This window comes from Antechinus flavipes, chromosome 5 (genome assembly GCF_016432865.1).
Source record: "Antechinus flavipes isolate AdamAnt ecotype Samford, QLD, Australia chromosome 5, AdamAnt_v2, whole genome shotgun sequence".
NCBI classification, from domain to species: Eukaryota; Metazoa; Chordata; class Mammalia; order Dasyuromorphia; family Dasyuridae; genus Antechinus; species Antechinus flavipes.
Window position 1 is genome coordinate 2,462,203 of NC_067402.1, and position 26,122 is coordinate 2,488,324.

The 26,122-nt window shown below is 39.0% G+C and overlaps 1 protein-coding gene across 1 annotated transcript in view; it reads left to right on the top strand.

Annotated features, from left to right (window-relative positions):
• NXPH1 (neurexophilin 1) overlaps nucleotides 1-24,719 on the top strand; it is a 237,640-nt gene extending 212,921 nt beyond the window's left edge. Inside the window, exon 3 of the mRNA XM_052001336.1 lies at nucleotides 22,823-24,719. Coding sequence (XP_051857296.1) covers nucleotides 22,823-23,584 — 762 coding nt within the window. The 3' untranslated portion in view covers nucleotides 23,585-24,719. The remainder of the gene's footprint in view (nucleotides 1-22,822) is intronic.
• Nucleotides 24,720-26,122: the final 1,403 nt, after the last annotated feature.

Genomic DNA, 26,122 nt, shown 5'->3' on the forward strand with positions numbered 1-26,122 from the left:
TCTCCCTGCTCCGCTGTGATGTGCAGCTGGCTCCACATCTCCCCTGCTCAGAGACAAAGAAGTGTTTTTATATGTTCCTCACACGCACCAGGATTCTCGATGAAATTAAGCCACAAACAAACTGTGTAATGGAACTGCACCCAGTGGGTTTATTTGAGGAGGAAAAGTGTGAAAATTCGTGACTACTTAGCATGTTGGTACAAGAGGCGATCTCGGAGCACTTTGCCAATAGCCCTTCTGCCCCATCATCCTCTTGCCAACTTTTGCCCATTTCAAGCCTCTGTCTCATTATTACCCATCCCTGTTCACACCCCTCCCTAGTCAGTCAGTGACCAAGCCTTGTTCATTCAGCATCTCTCACCACAGTCCCCCGTCTTCACTTATTCAGCTGCAACTCCAACTCAGGCCTTCCCCACCCCTTCTCTGGGTCACCACCAACAGCCTCATTCTAACTGGACTTCTGGCTCCCTGACTCTCCCCTCCCCTTTCTGTCCTCCTCATACTTGTAAATTATATTCCTAAATTTGTCAGAGCAGGTCACAGTGTTGCTTCAATGACAAATATCAACTTTTCAGTGTGGTGGGGAGAAGCCCCAGTCATCTATCTCTTACCAGATTATCTTTCCAGCCTTACTCCGTATTGCTCATTATTTTTACTCTACACTTCAGTCAGCCTGGACCATTTGCTGTTCCTTGAATAGGTGGCATTCCATTTATCCCCTCTGTGCTTTTGCCCCCATGCCTGGAAGTCACTCCCTATTTTTCTCTGCCTCTTAGAACCCAGAACTTCCTCCCAAGCTCAGGAGATAGATATGCCGTCTCACAAAGGAAGCCTTTGGCGATTCCATTAGTAGTTGGGGATTTTCTTCTCTCCTGAAATGAGCCACATAGACATGTCCATGCAGTGTCATCCCCATAGAGCAGGAGAGAGAACTCTTTCCTGCCAAGGGCCATTGGGATTTTTCTAGCATTGTTCATGGGCCACACAACATTACCAACTTTTAGAACTCAGCAGTGGGAGGTGGCTGTATCTGGCTTTCAGCTCCTCCCTTGTCTGTAGCTGCCTTAGCCAATGAGTAAGCTCTTTGAGGACAGGTGCTGGGTTTTGCTTTGGTGGCAGTTTCTAAGGTAGTACTTTGCACCTACTCAGGTATGTCAATGCATCTAAGATCTCTTTGGCTTTGGGAGCTGCCTCCAGAGATGGAGATTGTCCTCTCAAAGCTTGTTGGGTGGTACTGGGCTCATGGTCAAGGCCATACTTTCAATTCATTGGATCACAGTGTGGCTTAGGAGTTAGTTTTAGGCTGCCTGGAGACCAAAGGTGACCTTCACCTTTAGCTGAGACTTGACCCAGCCTTTTCAGAGAGTATCTGTGCAGTCCCTGAGCCATACCTGGCTCATAATACTCTTGTCCCAATATCCTGCTAAAAGGCATATGGACAGGGAAGTGTTTGGGGGGGACTATAGGAGGATGGAGGGGAGGGCAAACGGTGCCTTTGCTTCCCGGTCTCCAGTTCAGAACCCTTTTGAGCTTCTCCTTGTAAATATTAAAATACGAGATTCACATAATATTGTATAGTTAAACAGGGCCTCAAAGTGCAGATTTTTAAAATTCATCAATACCCGTTAATAATTGATAAAATGTTAATGTGTTCCGGAGAGTTTCTTTGGGTATTTATAACATTTTTTTTGCATGTTGCTTTATTTCTACTGTAAAGAGTGCCTTTCAATTTCTCCTTAAAATTCTTTTGCCCTTTTCCCCAAGACTGCAGGTCTACACTCATGATTAATATGAGAAAAGGATCTCTCCGAACCCATCTCATATGTAAAGCAGGCTTGAGTTCAGATTTTGATTAAAATGGAGTTGCGTGGCCTTCCAGCTCAGCTCTAATTTTATTTAAAATTCTTTTCTGCCCCTGTGCTGAAAATAGCAAGCTGATATTAATAAACCAGGGCTTAGGGCAGGGCACTGCCAGAGAGAGAAGCTCTTCATGGTAGCTATTTACCTAACTAGAATTTGATTGCAGAGTTAAGGGGACTCTGGACTACTGGAATGGAGCAAACATCTTAAAACTCCTCTAGATGGTTTTAACCCGATTTAATTTGTCCCCTGAAAGTTTAATCTCCCGTGACACAGAGCTGGCATAAGATTTCCAAAGCTGCAGTTCCCTCAAGTGAGAAATCTTTAATGACATCATAGGCATTGAGCTTGGAGACTTGGGTTAAATGTCTTCTCCAAATGCAAAACAGGGGGCCAGAATTATTGAGCTCTTTCATCGAGTTCTATTTTAACTCTTTCTAAAACCACTCACAACTCATCCGGCAAAGAGGTTTTGAATGAGCTTCTTAGACTTCTTAGAAGAACTTCAATATGTAATGATGAAAACATCCCCCTCCTGAGTCTCCCCATTCTAACGAGTCAATGTGGTGTCTTACACAACACGTTGGGGGAGCGGAAGCGGCGGTCCAGCCAGGTCTTTGCACAAGCTGACTCAGTGTGTGGACAGGTGAGCCCCTGTATTCCACCACTCCGGCCCGTGGAACGTGCAGGTCTGGCCCTGCACAGTCTGGTAGAGGACAAAGGTCCATTCATCTCCTTCTGAGATGCACTCCAGTTTTGATTATCCATGGGACAACCTAGGAGGAGAGAAAATAACATTTGAATTGACTTTGTTTTTGGCAGAGTAGGAAGTATTTCAAAGCCCCTTTATGGTGCCCCTAAAAACTTCATTACACATTTGGCAGAAAGTCTCTGATAGCTCTACCGGCTGGTTGTAAAATGCACGAAGCATAAATTTGGGACTTAGTCATTACACCTGCTTTACGGCCTGTCAGGCGGTGGCCCGCTTGGCTCATCTTACAGCAACTTTGCTCCATGGTTCAGTGATTTGATAGCTGCCACGGGGGCTTGGGTCAGTGACACTGTCGTTGACATAACACAGACTAAAGGTTTCTCTGGAACTCTTATTGGGAACATTGGTCATGGAGTTGGAGAACAGCTCACGTTACAGATTGCAGGTCTGATAGGGAACAAGGGTGTTTTGTAGACACCGAACCCAATACTGTGAACTCCCATTACCCTAATTAGGGTTTCAAATCCTGAAAATTATATTACTAGTGAAAAGGTGTTCAGATAGGTGAGTTATTGCCTTAATTATACATTCATTTTCTGGCTGCCAGGAGCATCTAAAGGGGTCATCTGTTGCATTATTCTGATTTGGTTTAGCACATTTGCCCCAGGATGATAGTATAGGGAATCCAGCAAAGAGATTATTTGAAATTTCAGCCTTAGAAAGAAGCATGCAAAATGACAAAAACCACAAGATGCCAAATAGTAATGAGCTTATTTTCAATAATAGGAAAACAATTTGTACATAATGCAGATTAATTGTCTGTAAAATTATATCAACTCTTCTAAATAAGTTCTGTGTTATGAGGATACTATAGCGTGACAACATCAATAGTGGCGCTGCTATTATTTTTCCAAGGGTCACAGACTATTAGATATCCTACACCCTTCTCTCCCCCACAATCCCTACCCTTCCAATTTGGCTCTGACAAAGTACTGGCCCATCAGTTCTAGGTGGTTGGCAGAGCAACCTTAACATGAGACAGCTCCAACTCAGATTTCCATCCATCCAGGTGGGAGAATGATGAACCAAAGCAACCTCAGCACAAGGTAGCTCTAGCCATCACGTGTCCACACTGGAATGCCCCCAAGAGAGTCAGTCAGTCAATGGCCAACAAAGCATTTATCAGGTAGCCCTTATGTGCCAAGGATTTTATGAGCCTCTTGGAATACAAAGAAAGATAACAATCTATAAGGGGCTCACAATCTAAAGTAGGGGAAACATGCAAGCAAGTGTATGCAGAAATGATACCCATATGTATGTGTGTGTGTGTGTGTGTGTGTGTGTGTGTGAGGGGGGGGGGAAGAGAGGATGTTAAGTTTAAAGAAGACTAGGAAAGGTATGGAACTTTACTTGAAAGAAATCAAGGAAGCTGTGAGATAGAAATAAGGAGAGAAAACGTTTCAGACATGAAGTATTACCAGAAAAACATACCCAGAGCCCATTGCTTAAGAGTGTTATCATGAGGGTCTAGTTTGTTTCCCATGAAGGGATCCATTGTGGACTCTATCAAGGAGGGAAGTGAATCCACAAACGATGTTTCATATTGTCAGTAGTTAGGGACTTTTCCATGATACAATCCCATACCAGTTTCCCAAAAAGCAGTATTATAAGAACATCTCAGTGTTCCCAATCATTCTTCTTCACTGAATATAAATGGGAAGGAATATTCATGGGAACTTTTGGTAGGCATTTTATCTGGTCGAAGATGGGCAACGTGGGAGTGTGAATTTGAGGAAAAGGGACTAAAATAGCCTTTGCATCTCTTTTCCCTCTCCCACAGTTTCTCAGTACCAGCCAAGTTATAGTTGGTACTCAATATGACTTTGTCAAATGTCAAATGGTAATTGTTCTTGATGAAGGCTAATAATTTGAGGCTAGAAATCTGTGGCAGATCTTTTGAGCCTCAGCCAACCACACTCAGGTATGAGATGATGTTAGGCGTATAGCCAATTTAGAATCCCTGACGCTTCCAACCAAGATGAGACAGATTTTTATCATGATTTGAATGTATGGAGTTTGCTTTGTCCTTCCCTCACCACCCCTCTATCCTTGATTCTTAGGCTGAAAGCTAGGAAACACAATGAATAGAGTGTTGGTCTTATAGTCAGGAAGACCTGAAATTGAATTCCACCTCAGACCATTATGAGCTTGTGACTTCAGGCAAATTATTTGGTTTTTATCTGCTTCAGTTTCCTCATTCCTATAAAATAGGAAAATAACAGTACCTGTCTTTGAGGATTTTTATGAGAATAAAATGAGGTAATATTTTCCAATGCTTTGCAAACCTTAAAGCATCCCATACATGCTATTTATTTAGGACACTTCTGAAGCAACTTCTCAGTACTGGGGTTATCTGACATGGAAGGATGACCATTCAAGGTACAAGGTAGTGTTCAGAGTAAGACTGTGCTACACATTTAGTAATGGCAGTCAAGTCTTGTCTTCTATTGGTTTCCTTACTCCATTCTCTGATAATATGGGGATATGGTAGAAGCCAGAACACCGACTGAGTAGCTTTGCATTCTCAATCTCTCATTGTTGGGGTTGTCTGACACGGAAGGGCGACTATCGTGGGTCCATGATACTAAATAGAGTCAGAATGTGTCCCTTTGAACACCACACAGTTTCAGAAAAACACAACTAGAAAAGGATAGTAAGAGATGCGATTGTTCATTTCTTCAGTTGTATCTTACTCTTCATGACCCTGCTGCCCATAACTAACCATGAATTAAGTGGATTAAGACAAACACAGGTTGAGTGACATGCCCAGGATACACAGTAAATATCTTGAGACTAAATTGGAACTCAGATCTTCCTGACTCCAGGTCCAGTACTCTATCTACTTGTCACCCTGATGCCTTGTAGTAAGAAATGCTTTATTTATAAAGTACCTGGAAGTATATCTTCCAAGACAAACCCAGGAATTTTGTGAGCATAATTCTACAACACTTTTTGTACAAATAAAGTCAGGTTAAATAATTGGAAAATATTAATTGTTCATGGGTGGACTGAGCCCATGAATAAAAATAACAATTATAACTCAACTGAGTTATCTATTCAGTGTCATCCCATTTTAATTACCAAAAATTTATTTTACTGATTTTAAAAAATAGCAAAATTCATTAGGAAGAACAGAAGGTCAAGAATGTGAAAAAAATTAATGGAAAAAAATAAATGAAGGTCTAGCAGTATCAGAACTTGATTCTAATCGTCATATTATTCTAATTATTAAAACTATTTAGTGCTGCCTAAGGAATAGAGTGATGGATCAGTGGAATAGGATAGTTATAGAGTACACAGTAATAAGTGATTTTAGTAATTTTGTTTGATAGAACACAAAGATCTAAGCTTTAGGGATAACAACACACTATCTGTGAAAAATTTCTGGGAAAACTGGAAAGCAGTCTAGCAAAAACCATATATAGATCAATATTTTGCACTATTTACCAAGAGAAATTTTTGTCAAAATGAAACCGTGAACTGGACATAATGGGAGATTAATAAATACGTTAAAGAAGCTTGAAATATATTGCCTAGAAGAGTTATAAATAACAGAAGGATTGATGAACAAATTAGAGATAGTTATATCTCTAATATAATGGATATTATATTAATATAATATGGTCATATTATATTAATATAACTTTGGATATATATAATGGATATAAAATGGATAACTTTGAATACAAAAGTGTTTGTAGTTGTTGTTATTGTTTTTTTTATTTTTTATTTTTGCAAATGAGACCAATGTGAAGGCAAGATTAAAAAGAAAGCAGAAAATCTGGGCAAGTTTTTTAGCTAGTTTCTCAGATAAAGACATCATATCTCAAATATACAAATAACTTAGTCAAATTTATAAGAACATGAGATATTTCCCAGTTAATAGTGAACTTTTTTATTGAAAAAATCAGAACAATTTATAGTTATGTGAAAAAAATGCTTTAAATCATCTATTAGAAAACCAAAAATTAAAACAATTACGAGGAACCACTTCACACCTGATTGGTTAAAATGTTAGAAATGGAAAATTACAAATGCTGAAGGAGATGTGAAAAAACAGGGATACCAATACACAGTTGATTGACTTGTGAACTGTTCTAAACATTTTGGAAAGCTATTTGAAATTATGCTTAATTAGTTGTAAAACTGTCTGCACACTTTGACCTAGCAATACCACTATTCTGGTCCCAAGGTTATCAGGGAAAAAGAAAAATGATCTCTATATTAAAATACTTATAGCATCTTTCTTTGTGGTGACAAAAAATTGGAAATCATAAGAAGGCTCATCATTTGGAGAATGGCTAAACAAGTTATGATATGATTGTGTTGGAATACTATCATGATATAAGAAAAGATGAGCAGGTTGATTTAAAAACACATGAAAAGACTTGTATGGAATAATAAAGAGTAAGGTTACTAGAACCAAGAGAATTTTGTATACAGTATACAGTAGCAGTAATATTGTTCAAATAATAAGTGCAAATGACTAAGCTATTCTCAGTAATATATTCATCCAAATAAACCGTAAAGGACTTAGGAAGGAACATGTTCTTCATCTCTAGAGAAATAAAAGATATCAGAAGTTTTCATTGTGTAGTTTGAGACACACACATGTATATATCTATGTCTACCTATCTACTTATCTATCATCTCTTATCTATCTCTCTATTTATATTCATCTTTGTCAAACGTTGCCCTCTAATTTGGAATTGGGAGACAGGAAGGGAGACTAAGAAATCATAATGTAACCAACCCTTCCCCCTCTCCCAATAACAACAAAGCAAAACATAAAGAAGAAAACCATTGCCCAGCTATTCTTAGCAGGACTCATGTCTGGCTTGCCATGTCAAAGTGAAAACAAAGACTCCAGACAAGTTCTTGAAATCAAGGTCACCTTTGGACAGATCTCAAATAAGGATGTGAACTTGACATAAAAAAAATGGATAATCATTCCATGTTGGAGAGCAAAAAAGGCATTGAATGGAGTTGACAGAAAGCAGTTATACAATGAAAGACTAGACACAAATTCTCAGAAAAGGGGAAGTTTAAAGCAGTGATCACTATGGAGGGGGGAAGGCAGAGGCTACAAATATAAAATATTTGCCTTCAAACTAAGGGAGCTGGAAAAAGAGAAGATGGAACTCAGGGTCCAAGCACTGAGTGGCTCCCACCACCTCCACAACTTTCTAAGTATCTTAGAAAGGGGTATCTTCTTCCCATAATGATGAAAACACTAAGCAGAGACCAAAATCAGTGGCTATCAAGTGTGCCTTGCCAATCTCTCTACATACAGTCTGTTCTCACAGCTAGGTAGGCATGGGTGCTGCCCAAATTCTTGTATAGTAGTAGTAAAAGGAGTTCAGATAACAAAGGAAAAAACAGTCCTTGTTCTCAGATGTTCTGAGATGACTGATGTCTGCAGTATTGTCAGTTCAGTTCTGAAATGATTTATTATTGTTGTTATTGTTATTATTGTTATTTATGGCAATTATAGGCAAAATATGGTTTGCCTATGTTGTGTAGGCTGGAAATGCAATAGGCAGTTAGGGGCTCAGTTCTGTGATTGCTTATCCTGGAATCTTTGAGATGCTCCGTTTCTCACCTGGAATATCTTGTCTCTCCTTAGGCTGATAGGTGGCTCATTGTTTCTGGGGTCTGACTTAATGCAGACACCAAATTGGCTCCAGTTCTATCACAGCTCAGCATTCCCTAGCTCAAGAAATTCATCTGCCTTAGTAGCTATGGTAGCCAGGAGTGCAGATGTTTGCTACTCTTACCAATCCAAATATTTATTTTTTAAAATTAAATTTTAATTATCCTTTGTTTTTTCATCACTTACATTTCCAGTATCTTGTTCCCCACTCCTTCCCAGAAAACAAAACATAATATAATCTTTTTAAAAGTAAAAACAAAACAAAATTTGATTGTTAAGATCATATATGTCTAATGTTACAGGCTATGCCTATACCCAGGGTGCCTGATTGACATATTGTCTTATAATTCTTCATTGACATTACATTTTGTCATAATGGTTTTATAAGATTTAGTTTAGATTATTTTGTTGTTTTTTTCCATTTTCATTATTTTATTCATATTATTTATTACATCATATATTATATTATTTTCTTCTTGTATTTACTTTCCTTTGCATCTATTTATATAAATCTTTCCAAACTTCTGGGTATTCTACAGCTTCATCACATCTTGCACTATAGTAATTTGTTATTATATTCATGTGTCATAATTTGCTTAGCTACTCCCCAATTGATAGACATACATATATTTTATGTCCAATTCCAGTGGATAATGCATATTTTGGTTTACAGGAGGCCTGGCATTTTTGTCGTTGCCCTCCTTTAAACATGTGCTTATCAATATAATCTCTAAATCAAATGATATATCCATTGGGAACACTTTTTTTTTGAAGTTTTTTTATTTTCAAACCATATGCAAGGATAATTTTTTCAACATTGACCCTTGAAAAGCCTTGTGTTCCAATTTTCCTCCCTTTCCCCCACCCCTTCCCCTAGATGGAGCGCAATCCAATATGTGTTAAATATGGCAAAGATATATGTTAAATCCAATATAGGATTTTATTTATACAATTTATTTATATAATTATCTTGCTACACAAGAAAAATCAGATCAAAAAGTAAAAAAAAATGAGAAAGAAAATAAAATTCAAGCAAATTACAACAAAAAGAGCAAAAATGCTATGTTGTGATCTACCTTCAATTCCTACAGTCTTCTCTAGGTATAAATGGCTCTCTTCATCACAAGATCATTGGAACAGATCTGAATCATCTCATTGTAAAGAGATTTTTGTTCATTGTTCATCAGAATTGATCATCATATAATCTTGATATATATAATAAATATAATATAATATAAGATCTGAATCATCTCATTGCTGTAAAGAGTTACATTCATCAGAATTGAACATTGTATAATCTTGCTGTTGCCATGTACAATGATCTCCTGGTTCTGCTCATTTCATTCAGCATCACTTCCTGTAAGTCTCTCCAGGTCTCTCTGAAATCATCCTGGTGACCTTTTCTTATAGGCAATAACATTCCATAACCATAATATACCATAACTTAGCCATTCGCCAATTGATGGGCATCCACTCAGTTTCCAGTTTCTTGCGATTACAAAAAGGGCTGCCATGAACATTTTTAAACATGTGGGTGCTTTCCCCTCCTTTAAGATCTCTTTGGGATATAAACCCAGTAGAAACATTTCTGGATTAAAGAGTATGCATAGTTTGATAACCCTTTGGGCATAGTTCCAAATTGCTCTACACAAACAGTTGTATCTGTTCGCAATTCCAACAACAATGTATTAGTGTTCCAGTTTTCCCACATCTCTTCCAACATTTGTCACTATCTTTTTCTGTCATATTAGCCAATATGAGAGATGTGTAATGATATCTCAGAACCATCTTAATTTGCATTTCTCTTGTTAATAGTGATTTAGAGCATCTTTTCATATGACTAGAAATGGTTTCAATTTCTTCATCTGAAAGTTATCTGTTCATATCCTTTGACCATTTATCAATTGGAGAATGGCTTCATTTCTTATAAATTTGGGTCCATTCTCTCTATATTTTAGAAATGAGGCCTTTATTAAAACCCTTGAATGTAAAAATGTTTTCCCAGTTTATTTCTTCCCTTCTAATCTTGTCTGCATTAGTTTTGTTTGTACGAAAATTTTTAAACTTCATATAATCAAAATTGTCTATTTTGTGTTCAATAAGGCTTTCTGGTTCTTCTTTGGTCAAAAATTCCTTTCTTCTTCACAAATCTGAGAGGTAAATTATTCTATGTTCTTCTAATTTGTTTATAATATCACTCTATGTCTAAATTATGAACCCATTTTGACCTTATTTTAGTATATGGTGTTAGGTATGGATCAATACTTAGTTTCTGCCATACTAGTTTCTAATTTTCCCTGCAGTTTTTGGCAAATAGTGAGTTCTTATCCCAAAAGCTGGGGTCTTTGGATTTGGCAAACACTAGATTACTACACTCATTATTTTGTCCTGTGAACCTAACCTATTTCACTGATCAACTAATCTACTTCTTAGCCAGTACCAAATGGTTTTGACAACTATTGCTTTATAATATAGTTTTAGGTCTGGCACAGCAAGGCCCCCTTCATTTGCATTTTTTCATTAATTCCCTTGAAATTTTTGATCTTTTGTTCTTCCAGATGAATTTTTGTTATTATTTTTTCTAGATCTCTAAAATAATTTCTTGGGAGTTTGATTGATATGGCACTAAATATCACTTTCTTTTTTGAAAGATGTATTTATTTAAAACAAATACAACAAAGAAAATAGAAAAAGAAAAAAAATTCCCATGTACACACATGAGACAGCAGAACATAAGAAAGTATTCAAAATGTGTAACAATAAATTTCCATTTTGAGAAAACATATAATAGAAGACATTGTATTCAGAACTGTCAATCTATTAATTGCTTCCTTGTAGGTTTTCTTTTGTTCTCTGCTACCTACTTTTAACTTTATTCTTTTTTCCTCTCCCTCCCTTTTCTCAAGCTGGTTACATTAAGTACAAGTTTATTTATATATACATATACATAAGTACACATCCACAATATATACGTGTACATTTAAAACAATATTAATATTGCTGATATATAATATAGAATTCTTTTTTGATTGAATCTTTTAAAACTTTGAGATCAATGATTACAACCCCATTTTTTCTAATAAATTCTACTCATGATTATTGTTATTATGTTTCTGTAAATCCTTTCTGTGTATCCCCTCCGTATATCCTTTGTTTCTTAACTCTCCTACCTTACTTCTAATACCTACTTTGCCTTGCTATTACTTAAACTTCTCTCCACATACTCCCTCCACTAAAGATCCTGCCCTTACCCTCTCTCCTTACCATTCCCCACCTTTTTTTTTATTCCATTCCCATTATTCTACATACCTTATGCCATTCCTATTAACCTTATCCTATTTTCTTCACCTCTTATTTCTTTATAACTTTTGGAGAATTTTATATCTTTCTAAATATATATGTATTATTTCCTCTTTAATCCATTCCCAATATGAGTAGGATTTTAGAACTACCAACCTCCTCCTTTATATAATTCCTATGAGTCAATTCTTGTTCTCATACTTCATTTGCATAACATAGTATTAATTATTTACTTTTTCCTACACAATTTTACTTTTTAAAATCATATCATACTCAACTCTATTCCTCTTTCTTTTGAATTACTAATTACTAATGATCGTCTTAGTCATATTGTTCATATTTTCACACATAAAAGTTTGTCCTTATTAAGTCTATTGAAATTAGTCTTTGAGTTGCTTCTTATATATGAAATTTTCTATTCAGTTCAGATTTGTTTGCCATAAAGTTTGAAAATTTGGCAATTCATTGAATGTCAATTTTTATCAGTCAGTACTATATTTAATTTTGCTTGATATTTGGCCTCAACTCTAGTTCTTCATTTTTTTTAACATAGAATATTCCAAGACATGTTGTCTTTTATTATAGCCACAGATAGGTCTTGCATGATTCTAAATAAAGCTTTGTCATATTTAATTTTTTTGGTTGCTTGTATAGTTGTATCCTTCATCTGGTGGTTTAGAAATTAAATAATAATTCTCTGTAGAATTTCCTTGTAAGATCTCTCTCTCTTTCTTTCTCTCTCTCCCTCCCTCCCTCCCTCCTTCTCTCTGTTTTGCTCTCTCTCATTCTCTTTAATATGAGATGTCTCACATTCTCTTCTGAGGTTTTGGGTGTGTTCAAGGAAGACTAATACCTCTGGGGTGAGGGCTGCCAAGCCAGACTTTACAGGGCTTATTTCTACCTGATCCACCTAACTCCTATCTGTGGCTCCAAAAAGTTGTAGCATGGACAGTGTTCACCTTCCAGCAAATTGTTTTGGCAGATGGGCTAAACCAGGTTGAAAATAACTCAGGCTCTCAAATCCTATGGTAAGTTAATTAGTCTTCCCCAGCATGTGAAAACTTTCCCCTGTGGAATGGATGAATGAGAACAATTTGTTCCAATGGCCTTGAAGGCAGGGGAAGCAGGCTTTGTGGAGTGCTTAGAGATTAAAATCCCAGTGGACTGATAACTTCATGCAATTCAGCCTCACTTAAATCTAATTTATATGTGAATCAAAAGACATCACCATACCATTTTATAATTTCTAATCCACTCCAAATGTTTGTGTCTGTCCCATGGCAGAACATTCTTAGCTCATATTGGCCTGATCAGCCATAGGATGAACTAATTTGACTTTAACCTAATGATGTTATTTTTGGCCTCTTCCAGAGCAAAGGACAACAACCAATCAACTCACATTCTCTTCAACTTTTTCATTATTTATATTTTGTTTTGTTATCTCTTAGTCTCTTATAATTTATTACTTCCCCTTACTCAATCCTAATTTTCAAAGAATTATTTTCTTCCACAATATTTTAGCTCTCATTTTCTAGTTGATTAACTTTTCATAATCTTATTTTTCTTTTTTTTTAGTTTTTCCTCAATCTTTCTCATTTGATTTTTAAAGTATTTTTTGTTTTATGAATTTTTGGGGGGCAGGTAATTATTTAATATTACTCTTTGGGGTAGGAGAGGCTTTTTTTTTAACTTCAGTGTCCTCCTCTGAAGATAAATACTGGTCTTTTCTATTCCCATAGTAACTTTGGTGGTTGGATTCTTTCTCCATTGCCTGTTCATTTTTTAAAGTCACCTTCTGTCCTGTGGTGCCTTGGGCCTCATCTCCTCCTTCTGTTCTCCACTCTGGCCTAGAAACCCAAATTTAAAAACTTCTTCCTCATGTAAGGTCCACATCCAGCAGCATTTCTACCCCACTGCTTCTGCACTCATTTGGGATGTGCTGGTTCCTCTCCTCCACGGCTATCTTAAGCACACAGCTTGAGCCTGGTGTTCCTTCTCAGCAGAAGTTCCTTCAAGTCTTCCCAAATTCAGATTCCCTACTCCCCACTCTTTCTAGGAAGTGGTAGTTTCTATGGCTGTGGCTGATCCAGCTAACTCCAGGGCTTGCAGAACTAGCCAGGAGATTTTTTCATTTTTTTCACTTCACCAGGGTCAAACTTCTATGCCGATATCTTTCTTTCTACCTTCTAATATCCCAGGAAGACCACTGTTCTGCCCCAACTCCCATTTGTTTTTTTAACTCTGTTCACTCTGGGGCAATGTTATCTGATTTGTGAGGAAAATCTGGAGAGTTTGGGATTTTCTGACCTATTTTTCCATTTTCCCAGAATTCTCTCTGAATCACTTTCCTTGCATAATTTCATATTACCATTCAGACCTGATAGTAAGAATTCATAACTCTCACCATGCATCATGATACCTGTCTTTTCCAAACCCTTCCAACATGGATTCTCCCTATGTTTTCTTTCTTTCTTTCTTTCTTTCTTTCTTTCTTTCTTTCTTTCTTTCTTTCTTTCTTTCTTTCTTTCTTTCTTTCTTTCTTTCTTTCTTTCCTTGCCAATTTGCTGGGTGAGATGGAACATTAGGGTGATTTTGATTTATATATCTCTGATTCTTAGTGAATTTGACAATTCTTTCAAATGATTTAACCTAGTTTGCCATTTTTCTTTTGAGAACTGTTTGTCCTTGGCCTTTGAAACCTAATCTATTAGGGAATACATTTGGACACATATTTCTATGACTTCTCTGGCTAATTAGTGTAGTGCTTCTATGACTCTGGGATGAATTGATCACCAAATACTTACTATGTGTCATCATTATTATAAGTGCTATGAAGAAAAGAAGAAAAGCAAAAAAATATGGCCCATACACACAAGGAGCTTGCATTTAATGGAGAAAATAATGTACAAATAACTTGTCTATATATGACATCTACAGTGAGTGGAAAGGAAATTCTGGAGGACTTCTTAATAGTGTAGAGGGACTGGGAGAGTAGTCTTTGGAGAGTAGTCTTTAAACTGAGTCTTGAAGGATTCCAGGGCAGCCTGGATGTAGAAGTAAGGAGGCAGAGCATTCCACACACACACTCAAGGAACCAGCTACATTGGCCTTAATGTATGACATGTTCTATACCAATAGTCCTCTGCTGATCTATTAAAATGAGTCTACTTACTAGAACTCAAATGCTGACTTTCATCTTTTCTTCAGAATCAATACTATTAATACTTAGCATTTAGCTTGATTTTAATGTTCTTTTCATTTACATGATTGTAACCATTCTCAATATTGCTTTAGTTCTGTTTACTTAATTTTATATCATTTTATGGAATTCCAACTAATTTTTTAAAATTCCTAGTATGTTTCTTATTTATCGTGATGCAATAATAGTTCATGAACTTTGAATATACCATTATTCTCCAAATCTTAGGCACTTACTTGGTTTTATTTCTCCCAAAACAAACAATATATTAAATAGAACTTTTTTTTGCCTTTGATTTCCTTGGCATATATACTCACTAGGAGATTTCTAGGTCAAAAGATAATCCACAAAAAGCTTAATTGATGCCCGGTCCATTGATTCTGGTTCTTGATTAGCATGGCATGAGAAATTTGTGTATTAAAAAGTGCAACAGAACACCTTTAGCAATAAATGAAAAAGACGCAATTCCTGATTAAATTAAAACCTTGCTGCAACTTACATTCACTATGGCAATCAATAACATTTGGTCAAAAAAAAATAGTCAGCCTAGAAATAGGCGTTCTTCTGAAACCTCTGCAGCATCTTGTTGTGGATTGCACTTTTTATGCCTTAGGCAGTGAGGAAGTCATAAAGCTTCTCCAATCTCTTAAAGGATCAGCCCAACTTCTATTACACCTGTAATCACAGGGATGAACCAGGTACATTCCACATTCTCCCCCTCCCCACCCCCCACAAATGGCCATCTCAATTCACAGTCCTGCCCAAAGTGTGCAATATGACTGACTACCTTTAGCCCTCTAGCACTGACTGTGTCTGTTCTTTGTCAGCTTGGTCATTTTGCTGAATGTGAGACAAAGCCTCAGATAGGTTATAATTTGTATTTTTATTATTCATGATTAGGGAACAATCTTTCATATGGTTGTACATTTGCAATTCTTCTTTTTGTAAATATTTACCTCAACCTGCTTTTAATGTTTATTCTTTCCCTTAAATAACCTTTAGGCTCTGTATAGAGTTTCTGTAAAAGGGAACAATCTCCCCCCACCACGTGTATAATTGCTAATCCGAAATCCTCTTGCTATCTGTCCTCTCCCATTTGCGAACACATCTTGCATCTTACCCCAGGGATTTCTCTACCAATCTGAGATTCTTTATTTTCCTTGAAGATTACCAGTGGAATCAGAGACAGAATCAGTTGCCTATGGTGCTGCCCAAAGACTTTTTTTCATTTGATTTACAAATATTACCACTATAATAACATTGTTCAGGCAAGGTAAAATGAGAAAATGCATAATGCAAGAATGATGTTGAAGAAGCTTTGGTCTTTAGGTGGGAACTAGTCTCTTAAAATGTTATTTTAACATATTACTCATTATTGGACATATATGCCCAAGGGTTTTCACACAAGATATTTCTTATAAATTTTAAAAAGAAATAACATGAAATATTAACTTTTTTTACTGAGTTTCTTTTCTTTTGTTTTAATGGCATTTCATCTGTTTATTAATATAAGAATTGACCTTCCATAATGCAAAAAATAAGAGTAATTATATTTGGGGAGAATGGTCCAAGTGATGAGGATGGGGCATTGGGAATACTGCCTCTCAATCACTTATCAATATTCATGTGCAAGTGAGTCAAAAGTGATGTGTATGTACTTATAAGATGAGCAAGCGGGAAGGAGGTTATTTTCCCAGCATGAAAAAAGTTTGATTTCTCTGCAGCAAAAATAGTTGGTTTTTTTAATGGCTGTCACAATGCATGATTTTTCAAGTGTGAAGAATCATGAGCAGTTGTGAAATAATTTTCTGAAGAAAAGGAATTAAAGAGAAGGTTAATGATTCCAGGCTGACATGTTTGAGAGGGATTTGATAACTCATAAATTAGAATTTTAGAAGAATTTCCTGTTCAGGTATGGGTGGGTTCAAATAGATGCCTCTAAAGTCCCTTCCAAATCAGAAATTCTGTAGCTGATTTTGTGATGCTGGAATAATTCAAAAGCACAAAGTTTAAGCAGCTACTATAACCCTTAGGCTAGAGACACTTCATGCAGGGGGATGGGGGCACCTTTAATGAGCAAGATATATAATGTTTGCAGCCCTTTAAGAATGTTTCTATTGATGGAGTCATGAAGTGGTGACAGTAAGTTTGTTCTTGCTGGGGAATGATGCTGACTTTGTAGACTAGTTAATATGATCTTCAGTTCATTCCTGATGAGGTGCTTCCATGGCTTGAAGTGCTTTGTATTTGTGCTACAGAAAAAAAAAATGAAAACAGCTCACTTCTCATATCTTTCCCTATTGTCTCGTTAGAGTATGGAGTTGGCCTTGGGCTCTCAAAGGTCCTGCTAGCAAATGTATATCCTAGTAGGTCTTTTCCAGCTGAAAAGTTCCCTGAAAAACATACAACAATGGGTAGTTTATCTTCTAAAGAGCGGTTTCTGTTGGAAAGGGCTCAGCACCCATTGTATTTTTTAAAACCTTCAGCCACTCCAGAAGGCAGGCTCCAAAGCTGGTAAGGGGGATAGTCATCATCTGTGCTCACGAAGTGCACTGACACTGCTGAAATGACAGATGTTTATAAGTAGGAATGTATCTCCCAACAAGGCTTTGGCAATCAATAGCAGCCTTTAGAAGAGTTAAGACCTCAGCTTCCTTCCAGAATAATCAAACAACTCTGTTTTCAGCTTCTCTTTCTAGTCTCCAAAACAAGTCAATGAGAATCTGATGTCAGGACAACTGGAGCAAATGTTATAGTATGTCTCTTGTTCATGGAAGATTGTCTTTTTGGCTTAGAACTGCTTAGTAGGTATAAACAAAAATCTGAACACCTTTGTCAGTGACTATTATATTGTGAATTCTCCATAGATAGGACCTGGGTCTCATTTTAGAGTTGTATTTATTAAGGACCTCCTCAGCACAAGCACAGTGCTGATAAACTGTGTCCTTAGCTGGCTAAATGACGATTCTGTGTCTGTTTTTCTCAAGTGCTTTATTGCAGTGACTCTCTTGTAGGCTTGAGGTTATTTACAGCATCCAGAAGTGACACATTTCGGCTTTTCCAAAATGCTAAGTCTTCTTTTGGCTGCCCAAGATGACTAAGACAAAGTAAGCCATTACTGTCAGTGAAAGTAAAACACCAGTCTTGTGAGAGAGAAATCTGGATTGCAGAAGAGAGCCTCAAGCTATGCTTGATGGATCCAGGAAAGTGGGCCGATGACGTGGAAGTGGGGAAGAGCTCCTTTGGGCCCTGAGAACACCTCTTCCCCAGGTGTGCTGTCTCTACTTAGTATGGTAAAGTCTGCTTGGGAATGGTGAATGGAAGGGAAGATGGAAGGGAGATGGAATCGTGGATGGAAAGGTCACTGTTTGGAAAGATGCAATAATGGACCAATAAAAGACCATTGCTCTTCTGCAATGGAAGAGCAGAGGGCAGAATGCATTGTAACAGGGCTTTCTTATACAGAATTCTTCTTCTTTCAGATTCTTTATGAAAAATATTCCCACTGAACCACCCTCCTCCAATCCCAACTGCTGTGAGAAGAAAGTCTATCTTTTCCTAATGAATCCTGGTTTACATTTCATTCTTTATTCTCTCTCTATTATTCACCAAATACTCAAGTGAAAATCCAATTGAACACATTCTATGTGGATGGTGCTTAGGTAAATACAGAAAGGTTATCTGACCTATATCCCTAAGGAGTTACAACCTTCTAGGAGAGAAGGGAACTACCGAGAAAAGAACCAGGAATATCTGCAATGTTTAGGACTCCGTCTTTAAACAGTAAATTATTCCCAAAGGCAATGGAGGCTGGTCCAAATGCCTGCATCCCTGCTTGTGTCAATCTCGTTCTTTTTGTCTTCTTTATTCACCCAGAGTGAGATTTCTTATCCTTACACATCATGCTATTTACATATCTATCCTGCTCTCAAGCATTCATGCCTTTGAATCAAGAAATATATCATTTCCAAAGCAACACTATAATTATCTATAATGAGTAGTAACGGAGATACAGAAAAAACTGGTTGGAAGAAATTAATAGGTATCTTTTTTTACTTTTAAGAGAGGTAAACACACACACACACACACATACACACTCCTCACATAGATCAGTCAATCAATCAATCAACAGGCACCTGCCACAAGCTGGGCACGAGGGATACAAAGACAGTCAATCAATAAACATTTGTTAAACATCTACTATGGGACAGACACTGTGCAAAAGTCCGAGGATATAAAAAGAAGCAAAACTCAGGTCCTGCCCTCAAGGAGTCATAGTCTAATGGGAAGGAATCAGAAGCAAACAAATACATATAAGCAAACTATATATAGGATAAATAAGAAATAATTCTCAGAGGGACAGCATGAGAATTTCAAGGTGGGAAAGATTTTCTGTAAAAGATGGGATTTTAGTTGAAATTTAAAGGAAGCCTTGGAAGTCAGTAGCTGGAGTTGAGAAGGGAAAAAATTCCAGGCATGGGGCCCAGCCAGACCTGGAGGAGTTGCCTGAGTTGAGAGAAAGAGAGTCTTGTTCATGGGACAGCCAGGAGACCAGGTAACTGCAGCAAAGAGTATGTGGTGAGAGAATATAGAGGGAAGCTTCATTATGAAAAATTTTGAATGTCAAAGAGAGAATTTAATGTTGACCCTACAGATGATAGGAAGTCACTGTTGTTCATCGAACAGTCAATGACAGTTGTGCCTGTGCTTTAGGAAAATCATTTTGTTGACTAAATAGAGGATAAAGTGAACTCAGAACCATAAACAAATTATTGAAATAGTCAAGAGTGTGAGGTGATGAGTGCCTTTACCAAACATGAGTCAGAGGAGAGAAGGGGGTAGATTCAAGATATGTTGCAAAATTCATATTTGCAGGTCTTGATGACAGACTGGATTGAGGAGAGCTAGTGAAGAGCCAAGGGTGGTATCCAGCTTGTGTGCCTGAGGCACTCTAATGGTGGGTTCACCCCCTGTAGTAATAGGGAAAGTGGTGGGTGGATATAGGGGGAAAGACAATGAATTTAGCTTTGGATATGTTGATTGTGAGAAATCTAATAGGCATCTAGTTTGAGATATCTGCCAGCAGTTGGAGATACAAAATTGTAGAGTAGCAGAGACCTCCGAGGTAGATTTTGAGAATCATCAGTGTAGAAATGACAATTAGGGGCAGCTAGTTGGTGCGGTGGATGGAGCACCAGCCCTGAAGTTAGGAGGACCTGAGTTAAAATCAGACCTCTAAAGCATCCTAGCTTTGTGACCCTGGGCAAGTCACTTAATCCCATTTACTTCAGCCAAAAAAAAAAAAAAAGACAATTATATTTATGGAAGCTCGAGATCATCAAGAGAAGTAGTATAGGAGAAGAGAAAAGGGCCAGGACAAAGCCCTGGAGAATATTTACTATTAGAGGGGCTACTCTGAAGAGGAGACAGGGGAGTGGCCAGATAGGTAGAAGGGGAATGAAGAGAGAGGGGGTGGTCCTGAAACCTAGAGAGAGTGTTATTATGGTAAATACTCCGTTGCAGATTCCTATTACATCTGAATATTCAGCCCAACATCAGTATAAGCTGATAGGTTATGTGTATGCAGCTGCTCTGGGTTCTCAGGCTATAAGTCACATCCGTGACAGAAGAGACATTGGAGCTTTTCTTGGAGCTTGTGTGTATGAAGTGGAGACCAGGTTTGTGCAAACATAAGTATCCTGGAGTCAGACTCTCAGTCTGGCCCATGGCCTGTTCCCTTTTCTTTGTCTTAGAGCTTATTTCTTTATATAGTAGGGAAGACAATCATCATTATGACCATACTCCCCAGGAGATGGTGAACTTCTAGAAGGCAGGGGCTCTCTTGTATTTTTCTTTGGTGCTTAGAACCATGCTTGGAACATAGAAGTTACTTAAGCAAGGTCACTTTACCAACCGGCTGATTGGTAAGGGTATTATTGAGAAAACATAGTCTAAAAAATAATCCCTGTCACCACCATCACCCCCATCACCATCATCCCCATCCCCATCCCCATCACCACAACATCATTACCAAAGCATTAAGACAACAGGTTGAGGTAGTCGAAGAATTACCCATACCCAACTTTTGCTTTCATTAGAGGCTGGGGACCTTAAACCAAATTGAATGCTTCTCAGCCTGGCTTCAGGACAGTCACGACCATTTCCAAACTTCCTTGTTCCCTTTTGACTTCCCAAAAGGGAGCTGATTCTGGTGCAACAGGCTTGAGTTAAGGATTTATTAGGCTGATGTGTAATGGCAAGGATGAATTCTAGATTCAATAGCCTGGAAACAGCAGGAAAGCTTAAAAGCAAAAGTGCAATAATTATAATGGGATAGGAATGGTAAAAAGAGTGATTCCAAGGAGGGACTATCTTTGTATAACTATTTTGCTTTTTTATACCTATCTTGCCTTTCCTTTTATAATTTCATTTAATAAAATATTCTTTTCTATCACCCTATCCAGCAATTCTTGTAAGGAAAAAATATTATGAACAGAAAAAAAAAAGATGAGAAAGAAAAACAACAGCTCAGTAAAACTAACCAATGTATTTATTGAGTTTGATAATGCATGCAATTTTCCACACCCATAGTCATTCATCTCCACAAAGAATATATTTTCTTATATCTTCTTTAGTCACTATAGTTATGCCTGCCTGCTTTCCTTTCTTCCTGCCTCCCTTCCTCCTTCCTTTCCTTCCTTCTTTCTTTACTTTTCTTTTCTTTCCTTCCTTCCTTCCTTCCTTCCTTCCTTCCTTCCTTCCTTCCTTCCTTCCTTCCTTCCTTCCTTCCTTCCTTCCTTCTTTTCTTCCTTCCTTCTCTTCCTTCCTTCTCTTCCTTCCTTCTCTTCCTTCCTTCTTCCTTCCTTCCTTCCTTCCTTCCTTCCTTCCTTCCTTCCTTCCTTCCTTCCTTCCTTCCTTCCTATGATACTATTATTATACATATCATGCACATTGCTTTACTGATTTTTTCTTTTCATTTTGCATCAATTTATGTTGTTTCATGCAAGTCTTTCCAAGTTTCTCTAAAAGCTTCACATTCATTGTTTATAACATTCCCTTCCCTTCATGTCCATGATTTGTTTAACCATCCTCTGATTGATAGATATCTTCTTTATTTCCATTTCTCTGCTATACATTTCCCGAGGTACTTCTAGGAGTCTTGGTGTACAAAGGCCCTTTTTTCTGTCTTTGACAACCTTGGTACACCTGCTTAGCTCTGGAAAGAGGAGGGATTTCTCATTTGGCATTTCCTCTCTGCTGACTTCTGGGTCTTGGCCAGGTTTGTGCCTCTGGCCAACTCTTGGACCAGAACAGAGGCTCTCAGAGGATACAATCTTTGTTTGTTTTAGACTCCCTTGATTTCTGGATATGTTGTTGTACATATAGTTCCGGATACATACATTTTTTTTTTTAAACTAAGAGACAAACTAAGACTTCATTACAAAATTACCTTGCTTAGACTGTTCATGGAACAAGTAGTCAGAGACAAGTAAAAGCAGCCATCCTCCCCCTCTCCCACCATCGGCTTCAATCATTTTTAATCACGATTAGAGCTAAAGAGCCTTAACCCTTTCCCCCCTCTGCTCACAGATTGGCAAGGCTTTTGTGTCTGGGTTCAAATAGTGTCTTTCTGTCTCAAGTAGCTGGTTTGGTTTTGGTGCTGAGTAGGAATGCTCCTCAGCTTCTGTGTGAACTGGGCTGTTAACTTGGCTCCTTTGTGAACTCGTAACTCATGATATTCCTACTAGGTGGCAGTACATGTGTAGAAATCAGTCTCACGCTTCGGTCCCGGCTTCCTACTCCACTGTCTTTCCCCCCTGGTTCTCCGAGTTATCACAATGCACTATCCGTGAGAGGGGAAAGCGCTCGTGCCCTCCATCTGAATGGCTGCTGATTGGATGCGTGCTTATGATGGGGTTCTTCGGGATTTAATTTTCCGCCTATGGTCACGGAGGCCCCTCCCACCTATCTTGCCTCTAAACAATCCTCTTTTCTTACAAAGCTAAGAATGTCACCTTTCTTCTCTTTTCCTCACCAGGTCACATGTGCCAATCTAACAAATGGCGGGAAGTCAGAACTTCTAAAATCTGGAGGTACAAAATCTACCCTAAAGCACATCTGGACAGAAAGCAGCAAAGACTTGTCCATCAGCCGGCTCCTCTCACAGACTTTTCGCGGCAAGGACAATGATACGGACTTGGACCTGCGCTACGACACCCCAGAACCTTATTCGGAACAAGATCTCTGGGACTGGCTGAGGAACTCCACGGACCTTCAGGAGCCTCGGCCCAGAGCTAAGAGACGGCCCATCGTCAAGACGGGGAAGTTTAAGAAAATGTTTGGCTGGGGTGATTTTCATTCCAACATCAAAACTGTGAAGCTCAACCTGTTGATAACTGGGAAAATCGTTGACCACGGGAACGGGACCTTCAGCGTCTACTTCCGGCACAATTCCACCGGGCAAGGCAACGTCTCTGTGAGCCTGGTGCCCCCCACCAAGATCGTGGAATTCGACTTGGCCCAGCAGACGGTGATCGATGCCAAAGATTCCAAGTCCTTTAACTGCCGGATCGAGTACGAAAAGGTGGACAAGGCGACCAAGAACACGCTCTGTAACTATGACCCCTCCAAGACCTGTTACCAGGAGCAGACCCAGAGCCACGTGTCCTGGCTCTGCTCCAAGCCCTTTAAGGTCATCTGTATTTACATTTCCTTTTATAGTACCGATTACAAACTAGTACAGAAGGTGTGTCCTGACTACAACTACCACAGCGACACGCCCTACTTCCCTTCGGGTTGAGCGGGAGCCACTGGGGCTGAGACTGAAGCCTGAGGAGTAAAAGAGGTCATACGTCAGGGCTGTTACACAAAGGAGAAGATCACATCTGGGGCCTGGATTGTGTCTACGCTGCTGCTGTTGTCCACGGGCTGCCAAGATCCCAGGGGGACAATCTGGTGTCATTTCTGCCCATCGGCTCCATTTCTCAGTGTAGTTGTGAATCACGGCAGGTTTTACATCGAGTCACCCGAGGAGAACCATCCACACCCACAGACATCCATGTACATGTACACACACATTTTGGCTCGCATCTATTGGGATCCCTGGTTAGAGGTCTTTTAATTCTCTGGGTCGGAAGGTTTTAGATAAGCAATCAAAGCAAAAGGGAATAGCCAGCCAGGGTGGGCTCTGACAGGCACGGGGTGGAGATTTCCTTCCCAGTCCCGAATCCATGTAAATCCATCCTTCCCCTCACGCGCTCCTGCTTCGGATAGCTGCACTGGTAACGATCCCATAGGCCTACCTGCTTGTGACACTGGGACGCGTGTCTCCAGAGCTCAGTACTCCTTCCCAAGTGAACCCTCCCACCCAGCATCCCGTAGGCACATCCGAGGGGGCCCTAGGAGCCCGCTCCCTGTAAAGATGAGGAAACCTTTAGAACTTACACGTGGGCGGCTGCGGAGCTCCCGGCTTTTGCCCCGTCCCTGGTCGAGTCTGCTTAGCGACTCCCGAGCCACCGGATCTCCAGGGGACCGGCCCAGAGACGGGTGCCGTGTAAGTTGTAAGGGGCGGCTTATCTTTACTCCACACATTGTAACAAACTCAATATCCTAGTCTTCATTTGTATGAATGGTTTGTATTGTACATAGTTTATCCCGTGTTATTTCAGCAGCTTATTAATATTAACTTGTACTTGTCTCTCTGCTTGTTATTGGTTAAAAAAGAAAAAGGGAACGAGGAGGAGTCGGAGTCCATGTTAGCAATGTAGCTGTAAATCCACGAGCAAGACAGAACTCTGTACCCAGCACTTACTCAGCTAACGTATTGTTGGAAGCGATACATATACGCAGCATTACGGTCTGTCTGTAGTTAGAGTTTTATTTCTGGACGAAGATGAGATGTACATAGAAATAAAATACTTAAAGTTCAATTTCAATATGTCCTGTGTCGCTGGTGATTTCTTCTGAGAAGATGGGGTGGCTCCTCTTGGTCCTGCTCGTGTCCAGAGCTGGGAGAGTGACTGCTGGGCCGCTGGATGGGCCAGGGGAAGCCCATTTGGATCGACCTGCAGTGGAGGGGGGTATTTCAACCTGGCCTTGGAAGGCCAGGGACTCTGGTATCTCTCCAATGACAACTTGTCAAGTCTCCAATGCAATGGAAGCCCATTCTGGGTCTGTGTTGGGGAGTGGGATACTTTTGTTGCTTACTGTTCCTTTCCAAGTTGGAAGAGGCCAGCAGAAGCTGGTCCTGCGGCAGCGCCTGATCGGAACCTGGAGAAGGTGGGACAGGTCGGCAGAAAACTTGGCGCTGGATTTACATCCCTCAGGTGGGACCGATGCCTCTAAAACACTTTTTCCTTACCATTAAATGTGGCAGGGCATTTTTCATGGTGCACAACAGATTCCAACAAGTAAACACAAGTAGAAAATAGGGGAAAGTTCACTTTTGGAAACAATTTTGGGGACAGGGAAAGAGGAGAACCCCAGACTTTCAGATGGTAGTTACCTTAAGGGCCTCAATCTGTGTATACTTGACCAAAACTTCCGCCTATAATGTCCCCTACTTTCCTCAATAGACTTGAAGGAGATGGAGCCTGTTTCCTCATGGCATCACACATTGGATATTCCTGGGGTTCCAACAGGGATACTTAGAATGATTTATTTCAGGTATTTCCATTTTGACCTATTCTTTGTGACCTCATTGGGGATTTTCTTGACAAAGACACTGAAGGGATTGGCCATTTCCTTCTCCAGCTCATTTTACATAGGAGGAAACTGAGGAAAACAGGGTGAAGTGACTTTTCCAGAGTCACACATCTAGGAAGTGCCTGAAGCTGGGCTTGAACTTGGGTCTTCCTGACTCTAGATCATTATACCACCTCGTGTACTATATAATACATACCATATATTTATGTAATAAATATAAAATAAAAATAACAAATGAGAAAAGATAAAAAATTACAATACATCTACTAAGCAGAATCCCGGCCATTGACCCAAAGTCTTCCACAAGGAGGTGAATGAGGCTGGAGTGAAGAATGAAGTTGTCTCTTGTTCTCATTTTTCTCTGGAACATTTTAGCAAGATGGACCTCAATGGCTGCAATTTTGTCATTGTGTGGGGAACTTATTTCCTTCAAGCATCAAACCTATGGACTGAGTTCCTGTGGACCAATGAGTCCCATTTTACAGAGAATGAAGCCCCAGTATCGTGACATTGACTTGCTCAATGTCACACAACTAACTAGCAAGTGAAAGAGCTGTGAGCCTGGCCCTGGAGAGAAATGAATTTTTGTTGAATGAAACTAAAACTGAAGGGTCTAGATTCTAGCTCTGGGCCC